The sequence below is a fragment of the Lissotriton helveticus genome, chromosome 5_1 (genome assembly GCF_964261635.1).
Source record: "Lissotriton helveticus chromosome 5_1, aLisHel1.1, whole genome shotgun sequence".
In the NCBI taxonomy this organism is placed as follows: Eukaryota; Metazoa; Chordata; class Amphibia; order Caudata; family Salamandridae; genus Lissotriton; species Lissotriton helveticus.
In genome coordinates, this window is record NC_136065.1 from 296302088 (window position 1) to 296315632 (window position 13545).

Below are 13545 nucleotides of genomic sequence, written 5' to 3' on the forward strand. Positions count from 1 at the left end.
CAGTAAACAAGCAATTTCAAATTAAACCGAAATGACGGCGTCTTCATTTGCAAATGTGAACAGATTCTGTGCAGAGATAAATGAAGTCACCGCATTAGAGAGAGACGGGCCGGGGGAGGCGGGGGGTACACAGGGAGATGGGGAGGGGGTGGCGAAGGGATAGAGTCGTTAATCTCTACCTGTCTGTGTCACGCTGACAGCCATCTCCGAGATACCGGACTCGATCCGCTGCAGCTGCTCCCGGTCCGCGCGGCTCCCCGTCATCAGCGGCACCAGGTACTTCTGGAAGAGAGAGGGGGGGAGTCAGGGGTGCCCGGCGGTGTGACCCCCTCGCATCACCCACCCGGGCGCGCAGCACCCCCGTGCAAACAAAGCAGCACACAGAACACCCTCATGATACACGGCACCACTGGCACACAACTCCCCACTCCACAGATCATATCCAACCCCCCCTGCTGGTGAGTGGCAACAGGTACTTCCGGAAGAGAGGGGGGGGGGGGGGAGTCAGGGGTGCCCGGCGGTGTGACCCCCTCGCATCACCCTCCCCGCTCGCGCAGCACCCCCGTGCAAACAAAGCAGCACACAGAACACCCCCATGATACACGGCACCACTGGCACACAACTCCCCACTCCACAGATCATATCCAACCCCCCCTGCTGGTGAGTGGCAACATGTACTTCTGGAAGAGAGGGGGGAGTCAGGGGTGCCCGGCGGTGTGACCCCCCTCGCATCACCCTCCCGGATGCGCAGCAACTCCGTGCAAACAAAGCAGCACACTGACTGCACACAGAACAAACACCCCATGGCACACAACTCCTCACTCCACAGATAGCACCATGCGTCATATCCAGCCCCCCTGATGAGTGGCAACAGGTACTTCTGGAAGAGAGGGAGAGAGTGAGGGGTGCCCAGGGGTGTGAAACTCCCCCCTCACATCGCCCTCCCCGGCCGCGCAGCACCCCCGTGCAAACAAAGCAGCACACAACCCGCCCCCCCTTCCCCCCCCCCATGATACACGGCACCACTGGAGCACAACTCCTCTCTCCACGGATAGCACTTCTGGAAGAGAGGGAGAGGTGCCCAGCAGTGTGCCCCTCCCATTACCCTGCCCGCTCGCGCAGCACCTTCGTGCACAAACTGCACACAGAACACCCCTTGATAAGCGGCACAACTGCCACACAATTCCCCACTCCACAGAAAGCAGCATGCGTCATATCCCGCCCCACCCCCCTATCATGAGTGGCAACAGGTACTTCTAGAAAGGGCGAAGAGCAGTGAGTTCCCCTGGCCATCACATCTCCTGCCCCCCCAGGCATACAGCACCTCACTGCACAGGCACCACCACACTGCACTCTAGCGCTGCATGGTGCGAGACACCAGGCACGCATGGAGGAGGTGCAGAGTTTTGAGGGGCGGCCTGACCACTCTCCATCTCTTTACATGGCAGCGCCACACTGCACAGAAAGCACCCGGTGAGAAGGGGCATCGGCACCTTTGGGAGAGACCAAGAGGAACGCAGGGGTGCATCTCCCTGCACACAGAGCAGCACAGGGGGCACCGCACAATCACCCGCTTCAGGCTCTTCTGGAAAAGGGGGGCATATGTGATGCGGACACTGGAGTCATGGTGATGGCAGAATGAGAAGAGCTACAGAAGAACAGTGACAAATGGAGAGGCGACAGGAGCAGTGGAATGGCCGAGGAGTGAACATCTGCACTAGAAGGCAGTGGAAGGTAAAGTAACAGAGAAGGTAAAGTAACAGAGTGGAGTGGAATATCAAAACGAGAAGACAGACAAGAACACGGTGACAGCAGGGATAGAGGCAACGAAGGAAACATTGGATGGGAGAGAACTGATAGGGTGGGACCGAGGAAGATAGTCAAGGGTTAGAGGTAACCGAGGACCGGGAGAACACTGGGCAAGGGGAGGCTGGTCAAGGACAGAAAGAATGGCCAGTGTATTTGAGAGTAGAGATAGGATGGGACTGAGGAAGCAGGCCAAGTAATAAAGGTAAGAGAGGACAGAATGGTCTCCAGATTGGAGAGAAGTGATGTACACGTTCCTTAACCTTCAGTAACACTCCTGGTTTACAGATTAACAGCAGATTGCTCACCTGTAGAATCCACCAGAATGGATTAAAACGTTTCCACAGCGGTGCTCCCGCTTGTTGCTAGGTGGCACAGTGCAGGTCCGCATTATACTAGTCCACCCCAGAACCTATGATCGCCATCCGTACGCTGAGACATCAATTTCTTGCTTGATTCGTTCCGCGCTCCCGTACGTTGTTACAAAACAACGGGAGGTACCAGCTTGCACATCTAATTTGAGACGCTTTATAGATGGTAAAAAGAGACCACTTAACAGAACAGAAAGTTGGGATGGTGGTGAGGAATCTGCAGTTAAATAAGAGTATTCCACAGACACAGCATCTGGATACTTCCAACAGTAGATTCTTCATTTGTAGCATGGATACCATAGCAGTATCTGCCTAAGGTAGTCTCTCTGTGGAGTGGATTCAGACCAAAACGTCCTGCAGGACCGAGCTGGAGAAATTCCCTTCCTGTTGGTCCGGGCTGTCAAGGCAGTAGCGTTTCATGAATGTGTCACTGACGACCAAGTTGTGGACTGGTACAGGCAGTCAGAGTGCCAATGCAGTAGTAGCAGCCTTGGTCCTGGTAGAATGAGCCCTCAGAACTTCAGAAGGCTGCTTCTTGGCTAACACGTAGCAGATCCTAATGCAGAGGACTATCGACCTTGACAATGTCCATTTCTGCACCACTTTACCTTTCTTTGCCCCTGAGAAACTCACGAAAAGCCGATCATCCATCCGATGGTCTTTGGTGCGATCGATGTAACATTTTAGGGCTCTTCTGGGGTCCAGTCAATGGAATCGCTCCTCTTCTTTCAAGGGGTGGGGCAGAGCAAAGAACATTGGGAGGGTGATGGATAACCTAACATGAAAAGGAATCCCCACTTTTGGCAAAGAGGTCACCTTGGTCCTCAACACTAGTTTGTCCAGAAAAAAAGATGGAGTATGGTGGGTGCACCAAAAGAACCTGGAACTCATTCTTGCGATGAGCTGAAGTGATCATAGTAGAGGACAGTTTTGAAAGTCGGCAGACTCAACAAGCAGCTCTGCATTGGCTCGAAGCGGGTGCTCATAAGGAATATCAGGACCAAATTAAGGTCCCATTGTGGCATCACAAACAGTTTGGGTGGAAACATGTTTCAACACTTTAATGAATTGTATCAAAATAGGTGACTTAAAGAAGGACAGTTGGTCTGGGGAAAAAAATGGCTGAGAAGACTGATAAAGAACTTTTAAGAGTACCCACGGCAAGTAGTTGCTAGGGCAAAGAAAAACAAACACTAAACCATCCAAAAGTTTGGCTTGCAAAGGGTCTGATTTGTGAATGCCACACCAGGCCACAAATCTGTTCCAGTGCCCGGCATGATTTGAACTTCAAAGACCGTCGCTTGGACTCCGATGAGGACTTCCATGACCTCTGGTGGTAGAAAGCAGATAACTGGAGCCACTTAATATCCATGCATTGAAGTGTAGAATGCTCAGATTTGGGTGTAGAACTCTGCTCTGCAACAGAAGATCCTACTGAATAGGTATCCGGATTCAAAGAAAGATGCTCATGTCCTGAAGTTCCAAGCATCACTCTCTTTTGGCTCATTCAAGGGCCAATGAGAAGATTTGGACCAGGTCATCTCTATCATCTTCAGGTTTTGTGGCAGTAGAAGCAGAGGCCGAAAGACGTACAAGAGTCCCATGCTCCACTCTAACATGAATGTGTCGCCTAGAGATAGTTTTTGGGAACTCCAATGCGCATACGTTTTGACACAGCATGTTTGATGGTTGTGAAAAAAACCAGCCAGTGTTCTCCCCAATATTGGAAGATGTCCTGTGACACAGAGGGGTGCAATTGCCATTCGTGATCCGCTAGGTGTTGCCGAGCGAGCTTGCTTATCTTGGCATTTAAAGATCCATCAGGTGGTTCATGATCTGGAAAATGCCTAAGCGCTCCAGCCAACTTCAGAGGTGCAGCAACTCTTGGCACAGGACCAATAATCCACTGCACCCCGCTTTAACACATGACGTACGTGTTGTCTATGAGGACCTACACTAGCCTTCCATTGATTGACAACAGGAAGGCCTTCAACGTCAGGCAGATGGACAGCAGCTCCAAGAAAATTATGTGGAGACAAGTTTCTGCTGATTCCACATCTCCAAGATGGCCTCCTTAACTCAGCAGATATGCATCCATCACCAGCATCAGCTCGGGGTGGAAAAGGGAGAGGGGTCTGCTGCTGATCAGGTTGCAGTCAAGCATCCACCACTGCAGATCATGTGCAGTCTCCTCAGAAATTTGGATGACGTCCACCAGGTTCCCACAATGCTGGCCTACTGAGGCTTCAAGTCCCACTGCAGAGCCCGCATATGCCACCTGGCAAAGTGAACAAGCAATATGTGCAAGGCCAACAGGCCCAGAATTCTCAGAGATGCGGAGGACTGCGGCTTAAACAGTGGGAATACAGCCTGAATGTCCTGGACTAGTTGTGGTGGAGGAAAGGCCACAAACTGCACCACCTCCAAGACAGCTCCTATACAAGAAACCCTTTGCGAAGGGGTCCATTGGAGGTGGTCACATCTGACTATGGCGAGCCCACCTTCAAAAGTCGATCATCTAGGTAGCGGAAAACTGGTATCACATGCCTCTGAAGATGGGGAGCAACCACAGCTATCATTTTCGGTTCTGGTAAGGCAGTAGGGGAACAGAGGAAACTGAAAATTCTCCTGACTAACACTGAACTACAGGTAACGTCTGTGGGACTGAAGGATGAACACATAAAATTATGCGAACTGTAGGTCCGAGGAAATCATCCAGTTGCCTGGATCCAGGGTACACAGAACTAAGGCCAGAATTAGCATTTAGAATTTGTCCTTTCAAAGGAAATCATTCAGAGAGCGAAGATCGAAAATAGGACAAAGGCCTCAGTCCTCCTCAGAATGAGGAAATGGCTGGAGTAACAACAAGTCCCCGATGGCTCCTTTGGACAGTAATGCTCGCACCTCTTGGAATAAGAGGCATAACTGCTCCTATGAGAGCTGCTCTGATGTGGGTGGAAGTTGTAAAGGGCTGGAAAGAACCAGAAGGGCATAGCCCTGCTGGACCCTCTGAAAGTCTATCAGATGTGATGGACTGCCAAACCCTGAGAGAAAATACATGATTCTTTCTCTGACAGGGTGATTACATGCTGCTAATGGCAAACTAAAGCAGCTTGCAAGCTGATGATGCAAGGAAGTGGGACAGGAAAGATCGGTGACCCATGTGACCTGCAAGTTTTCTACCTGAACCCTGACCGAGGCCACTAGAGTGCTGAGCTGACTAAAGGGTGGGGAAGGGACCTGGCATAGTCTATACGGTACAAAATTAACGAGGGAGTGGTTCGTTCCAGGTGACTGCACCTGTTTGAACTACCCGTAACTAGGGTGACCATTTCTTTTTCTTGTTTTCTTTTTCAGGTCATGCGATTGCATGTATCCTGAGCAAAAAAAAACCAGCTGTAGGCACATTATAGCCTATTTTTTATACACTTAAAATAATTTTTCACTTTTTTACTAACACAAAATTTTTGAGTTACTATCTAGTGAAACGTGAGTAAGGTGGGGAAGTTGTGCCCCCGTCCTGAAGAAGGAGCACATGCTCCGAAACATGTCGACGCACACATGAGGTACTGTCCGTAACCACGACAGATACTACCTCGCACTTCACTTCTTTTAGTAGTGCCAGCTCGGGGTTGTAAATAAAGTTTTTTCGTTGATACCCACGAGCCAGGTACTTTTTAATTCTTCAGTATAACCCACCACTCACATTTAATATCCCTATCACTTGCACCACACACACCACACATAGTCATTGATTTCAGTGCTCCCGCGTAGTCGTAGGTCGCAGCACGCCGCATCCCGATAGAGGGGTGCGAAGACCCCAATGATGAAGCATGACACCAAGGGGCCTTTTGGTGTGTGAGGGGTATTTTAAAAACACTGAGTGCTCCCATATCCTTGTTGGGCAACACTTCCCTGCCAGTAGGATTCCTTTTGTTTATGCATATAGTCTATACGGTAAACATCTGGAATAGCCTTGAAATGACCGAAAAGGATGAGGGAACTGACTGGCAGGGGTTGAAAGGCTTTAAAGAGCAACCAAGGCCCAGCTTTCCTGGAAGAGTTCCAGGGCAAGATCAGCTTTTTTGCCAAACAGGGGGAAACATAAAAAGGTATGTCCATGAGAGATGCATGTACATTTGCAGAGAAGCCTGTGGATCTCATTCAGAACTACACTAGTGGCCTTCACAAGCCCAAGCAATCAGAGTTTGCACAAGCACACAACAGATTTAGCTGCATCCTGACCACCCTCAACAGTTGAGCCAAGGAGGCCCTAAACTCTTTAGGGACCACTGGCAAGATCTCTCAAACTATGTCCCAGCTGGTACGTGCAGAACTGCCCAGGAGGAAACTGGCATTGAGTGGCCCAAAAGATAGACTGGCGACAGATAACAAATGTTTGCCAAATTGTTCAATGCATTTTGACTCCCTGTCAGGACATCGGGTATGAATTAGGATTCACCTTGCTGGCAGATGATTAGACCATCAAACTCATAGGAGTAGGATGCAGAGTAAGAAAATCAGATTTGCCAGGCACCGCTCTGATGACTGGCCACCTGCCTGTACACTGATGGGAAAGAACAAGATTTAGACGAAGTGCCTTTAAGGATGACAGTTAGGGCATCATTGAATGGCTGTAAGGGTTCAGAAGGAGTCAGCCGAGGCTAAAGGAATAAAGAAAGCACATATGTTTAAATCTCAACAGAAAGGCGCTGTCAATCCAGGACTATCGCAAAGGAAGCACTCTCTCCGTGGGTGGCCCAGTATCGTAGGAAGAATCAAGTCCACTGGACTCTTGTAAATGCATGTGTAAACTCTCATCATGTGAGGGTAAATCAACCACATCATCTCCATTATCATCTGCAAGTGGCAGTAAACTATGGTCTCATCTGCAAGTGGCAGTAAAGTATGGTCTCATCTGCAAGTGGCAGTAAACTATGGTCAGTCTTGGTCCGGAAAAGCTGGTGAAGCAACTGGGGATGGCCCTATGGTGGAGGTAGGGTTTTGTCTGAATCAGATTATACAGGAACTAGTTGTGCTGGAGTGAGGCCAGAGAGCAACCTCGGTCAGGGTCGGCGTAGAATTCACTACCGGCTACGTTGGGTCCGACATCAACGACGAAGGGATAGGCACGGTCTTGGAGCTGGAATAGAAGCATGCACCAGGGTCACAGCAGAACCAGAGGTGAGCTCCAGGTGCCCAGATGGTGCCGGTGACAGATCCACTGGTGCTTACCCAACAGGAGGCCCCTCTGGATCCTTGGGGATTGAAGGCACGCCAGAAGGAACAGCAACAGTGTAAAAAATACACAGCAAAACCTCCCTGTAGGCCATGACTTGCTGCAGTGTTGGTGGCCCGAGAAACTCAGAAGCATCTGGATCAACTGTGAGGTCGGCTCCTCAATCAGAGATCAGGGGGCAATTTGATGCCCCTGCAATTTCTCTTTAGTTACGGAGTGGTGGGATGGGGTTGAGTCCCGCTTCGCCTGCTTGTGTTTCCACTTTGATTTGGACTTCGACTTACCGGGTGACATAAACCATGGAGAGGACCTTGTTGAGGAATCTACCTCCAGAGAAGGGAAGGGTTCATGCCCTCGACTTGCGGGACTTGCATGGCTTCTTTCGAAGTTTGTCAATGTACATCATCACTTCACAGTACCGGATTGCCTTTGGGTGCATGGCAGCATTTTCATTACACAACACTTTCTGTACATGACTTGGAGTAATGCCCCATGCCTAAACACCAGAGAGGGTTCAGATCCATCACCAATATCCGTTTATGACAGTGCCAGCATGGTTTGAACATTGTAGTCTTGAATGGGGATATCTTTCCCATGCACACTGGAATAGTCAAACCGACAAAAAACGGAGTGAAGCTCCAGATTCGTGGTCATAGGCTCAGAAAAAAATAACTGTTGTCAGCATGCTGTAGGACGCCTATATGTGCACCGCGACGTCATTTCTGGGGCAAAACAAGTCCAATGTAGAGCCACACAGTGCTACCTAGAGTCGTTCAGAAGCACCAATGTGAAAACCTCATGTTCCAGTCAGGCACCTGAGAGACATTGTACAGGTTAGGAATCTAAAGCTAAAAGTATAAATCAGGGTGGATGAGATTGGTCAAGAAGTAAAAGAGAACAAAGGGGCCACTGGTTTGGAAAGAAGTGCAAGGATTGGACTGAGGAGCTGGTCAAGGGACAGAAGGGTCCCTGAATTGGAAAGAAGGGCTAGGATGAGACAGAGGAGGCTGGACAAGAGAAAGGTTACAGGGGATATAGCGGACATTATATTGGCGTATTACAACGGACAGAAGTAACACAGGAGAAATAAGTCACTGTATTGGTAAGAAGGACTAGGATGAGACAGAAGAGGCTAGTCAAGGGATAAAGGTAACTGAGGATAGAAGTGACATTGCATTGGACAGAAGCGATAGGATGGGTAAGAGGAATTGGCAAAGGGATAGATGTAATAGAAGATAGAAGGCTCTTTTGATTGGAGAGAAGCTGTAGGATGGAAAACAGGAAGCTGCTCAACAGAGGCATCAGAGAAAGAGGAGTGACAGGATTAGAGAGAAGCGAGATGGAGGAGGCAGAGGATGGTGGTCAAGAAGCGCACACTATCAGCTTGCACATTACCTTGTAGAGCTGATGGAAGCCAAAAGCAATCCCTGCCATGATGATGGCCAGAGCCCCATAGTCTCTCCACCTCGAGCCTGCAGGACCTGAGGGAAAGAGCAGCAAGAAATTAAAGACCCTATTGATGAGCACATGCCTATCACGACCCAACAGTAGTTCTGCCATGCACCTTAGCACCATATGACAAAGGTACTTCCTGGTTGCCTTCAGGGCCTGGCCAGCACCAGAAGTTACATTTTGTTATTTTTATTACATTTTATATCATTGTACATCAAAACACAAAGCATAATTCCGAAACATCAAAGAGTGTTGCATCCCGCCTAAAAGTTCTCAGATATATATAACCGACAATAACCCAAATAAGAATCAATCGCCAGCCTCGTGAATGGAATTGCTCATTTAAAGCATGTAGATGCCACAATTTTGGGCTGACCAGTGTCTTAAATACCTGAAGAGCTCGAGCACTATGTTACAGCTAAGGCAGTAGGAAATGATTGCCACTGGAACAGAAGATGTTTGTTTGGCTTAGAATCTAGCTCCATTTGTTGATTTAAAAAACAAAACAACATAATGCAAAGCAAAATAGCACAACAAAACCACAATAGCACAACAAAAATATAACAGCACAACAAAAATATAACAGCACAACACAACACGCAAAACAGAATGCAACACAACAGCAACAGCAGAATACAACAGCAATGCAGTAAAGGAAAACAAAAAAGGCACACAAGTACACCTTTGGTATGGTGAGCAAAAGAAAGATGGATTTAACCCAGATATTTTGACTGGGGTTGAATGTATGATTCATTCAGCATTTCGTCTATCATTTGTTTGCGTAGGAAAAGCAACACAACACCACAACAGAAATTATTTATTCATCCTCCACAACAGTTTCCTTGCAGACTATGGCGCAGCTATACCAACAGTGCTGGTGAGTACATAAGTTAAGAACTGATAGGTACTCCAGAGAACTCTCCAAGTCATAAAACAGACATACAAGGTTGATACTGTGGAGGGACATACTATGGCTCAGCAATAATCAGTGAGAAAAGGAAAATGGAACTATGATTTTGACTGGTGCCACTTGTCACTGTGGGGGTCTTCTTTCGTTGCTTTAGTCACTCAGAATATTGACATTCATCTCACAAAACATTCATATTCAGCATGATATATATCTTCGCTCATCTTTGCTTCTCAAAAGGACTTTTCTGGGATTATGAATTGAGTGAGGCAAGAAAGAGTAATTGGAGGAGTCTTGTACTTCTCCATTTCTGGCTTTGGACTCAGTTTTTAAAGGTTACATTTTTGGATGGCACTTGCAAAGAGACCAACTCATTATTATTACAAATGGACCTAGTCACTTTACTTACTTGCAATGCGATGACGGAACTATTTAGCCACAGCATGATGATATTTTACCAGGACTATGTATTCTGCGAGTGGACAGTTGATATCTACTGCATTTGCAAAGCATGCTGGTTGTTTCAGTGTATTATGTCTACAGAAATACATCATGGCAGGCTTGGCAGCATTCAAATTGATTGGTTGTGTAAGTTACCAATCATTAGCACCTGTGATGAAGGCTCAATGATGGGCTGAAACGCGTCAGGTAGGACTACTCTAATGAGGGCACGCTGCCACTTTCAAGTTTGAAAGAAAAAAGTGAATTCAGAGAACTTTCTTTACGTATGATATATGTATGTACGTATATATACGCGTGTGTGTTTGTTATTTTACACTAATGATGCTAGTTAGGTCAAACTTTCCATAAGAAAAGCATTTTTCTTTAACAGCTTTGGAAGTTTTAGAAAATGTGATGAGGATTGGTCAAAATTCATCCACCTTCGCTGCTTCGAGGAAGGTTTTGCACTTATTCATCAGGAGGGGGGCCAAGTAAAAGGAAGGCCACAAGAGTGCGATTTCCGTTATTAATTCCCATTCAAAAGGTTGCTCGCCAATAAAGAAAATACAGCTGAAGGGAATTACAACAACATTTGAAGAAAGTTATAACTTTACTCAGAATGCATGCTTTTTGTGTTTTGGAAGTCCGTTCGGGCGTTTGAGAAATAAGTGTTTAAAGAGCAGCTAATGCTGGGCATGAAGGGGTAATATTAACCCTCAGAAAAAAAATTGATATGTCCTGACAGTGGGTACAGTGTTACAACATAGTTAGCAAAATTGGAAAAAATACTCCTATTTGATTTGTCGAGGGAGATTTTTCTCCCTTTGGCCAATCTCGGTACTTGAGAGGTTTCCGAGTAAGAACCGCTAACCACCCACCCACACACACACACACACACACACACACAACCACACAACCACACAACCACACAACCAGACAACCACACAACCACACATACATCCACAGCCACACACACAACCAACCACACCCACACACAACCACACCACCAACCACAACCACACACACAACCACACCCAACCATAACCACACATACAACCACAACCACACACACAACCACACACACCCAACCACAACCACACATACAACCAAACACGCAACCACACACACAACCACACACACAACCACACAGGCACAACCAACCACACACAACCACACACACACACAACCACACACACACACACAACCAACCACACACACACACAACCAACCACACACACACAACCAACCACACACACACAACCACACACAATCACAACCAACCACAACCAAACCCAACCACAATCACACCCATACAACCACAACCAACCACACACAACCACACACACCACCACAGCCACACACCACCACAACCACACACCACCACCACACAACCACAACCACCCACACAACCACAACCACCCACACAACCACAACCACCCACACCACAACCACCCACACCACAACCACCCACACCACAACCACCCACACCACAACCACCCAACCAAATCCATTGCATGAAACATACATCAGCACCCCTTTTCGCTACTCCTCAAAAGCAAAACATATCACACAATAACAAGAGCTTCAACGCGCGACACCTCATAATACTTACCATCACAAAATACAAACAAATACCCACCTTTCAAACCACACAAAGGAACAAACTCCAATGCCAAGCTTTCCCTCTTCCACCACACCTAACACAGATACAGCAATACAGCAACTCTCTTCTAACCACCTCTCATCCAATGGACAATTTAGAACATTACTAAATGACCCACATGCTGCACCACCTCCCCTGACTCATATACCTTCCGCCTTAAACACACGCAAAAAATATAGGCAACATGCCACAGCTCACAACTTTGCTTCCCCATGTCTACTTCACAACAATATTACACCACAAAAGCAATGCAGCACTCCAACTCACTCTCAAACACCATCTCCAACACATACACATGCAGACCCATCAAAATGCCTTCTTGGCATGCTGGATGAGGAACACGATACAGAACAGCTACACGATTGCTATCCTAATACAGCTAAAACCAGCACTAAAAACACCTACTACAAACCCACACAATACTGATCACTCTTCTACAAAACAAAGTCCCACTATCACCAAAGGCCACTCACTAAACTGTCTACTAATAAATGCTCAATCCCTCTCTAAAAACAAGCATCACATCTACGACCGTCTCACCGATGCAAAACCAGACGTACTATTCATAACCGAATCATGGTTGGAAGAGGATATGGCTCCAGTCCTGCATAAAGCCATTCCTCTAGGCTATCAAACAATCACCCTAAATCGTATAGCCAAAAAGGAGGTGGTCTAGCTGTCGTATTCAGGCAAACAATACATATCACTAAAATTGACAACATCTCCATAAAGAATTGTGAGGCTCTTCTAACAAGATGCAATCCTACACCGTCTTCCTCCTGAAACTTCCTGCTACTTTGGCGCACATGGAGAAGTTAAATGCGACAGAAAAATAGGTGTTTTCCATTGCCTCGGAACCTGAATCACAATGGCCATTATTCGCAGCCCAAAGGGGAGCGCGGTCCACTGTCTTGGGGGTACAGATTAAGAAAGATCGCCTTCCAGCATGTTGCAGGATTCTTTGGTATTGAGGGAGTGGGCGAAGGGAGATCTCCAGAGGAGCACCAGAGAGCCTCAAAGACTAGCATTGCTGTCAGATAAGCAGGGATCCAATGAAAAGAAGGACATGTTCATAGGATATCTCATAGGATATCTGTCAGCGCTCTCGCGCTTTAAAAACTGTCACCTTTAAAATAGTGTAATTGCACTTTTGTCTCTACTTTTGGTAGCGCTTCGCGCTTTTTAATATTGTTTCGTTTTTATTGTGTAAATAGCATTTTTGGGACCTGACACATAGCGCTTACCCCACATAAAAGGCAATAAGCACCGCTGTTGGGAGCGGACTCACTTAGACCTCTTGACACCCTGGGGAACTGCGACCGCCATCTTGGGTGAGGCAGGGATTCCTCGTGGCGACATTCGGCCAGCGCACTAGCCTTGGAGACCGGACTCCACGCCCTACTTAAGGTGAGCATCTAGGCTCGCTCGGCCTTGAACTAAGGCACTCGAACCGCGCTCCACGGAGATTTAGGCGCGCTCATAGGATATCTGTCAGCGCTCTCGCGCTTTTAAAACTGTCACCTTTAAAATAGTGTAATTGCACTTTTGTCTCTACTTTTGGTAGCGCTTCGCGCTTTTTAATATTGTTTCGTTTTTATTGTGTGAATAGCATTTTTGGGACCTGACACATAGCGCTTACCCCACATAAAAGGCAATAAGCACCGCT

The 13545-nt window shown here is 47.4% G+C and overlaps 1 protein-coding gene across 2 annotated transcripts in view; it reads right to left on the reverse strand.

Annotated features, from left to right (window-relative positions):
• The window catches only part of PEX14 (peroxisomal biogenesis factor 14), a 551896-nt gene that overhangs the window by 22571 nt on the left and 515780 nt on the right, over positions 1-13545 (reverse strand). For both annotated transcript variants that reach the window (XM_078642256.1, XM_078642255.1), the window contains exons 5-6: positions 8812-8897; positions 180-282 (exon numbers count right to left, since the gene is read on the reverse strand). In XM_078642256.1, coding sequence (XP_078498382.1) covers positions 180-282; positions 8812-8897 — 189 coding nt within the window. The remainder of the gene's footprint in view (positions 1-179; positions 283-8811; positions 8898-13545) is intronic.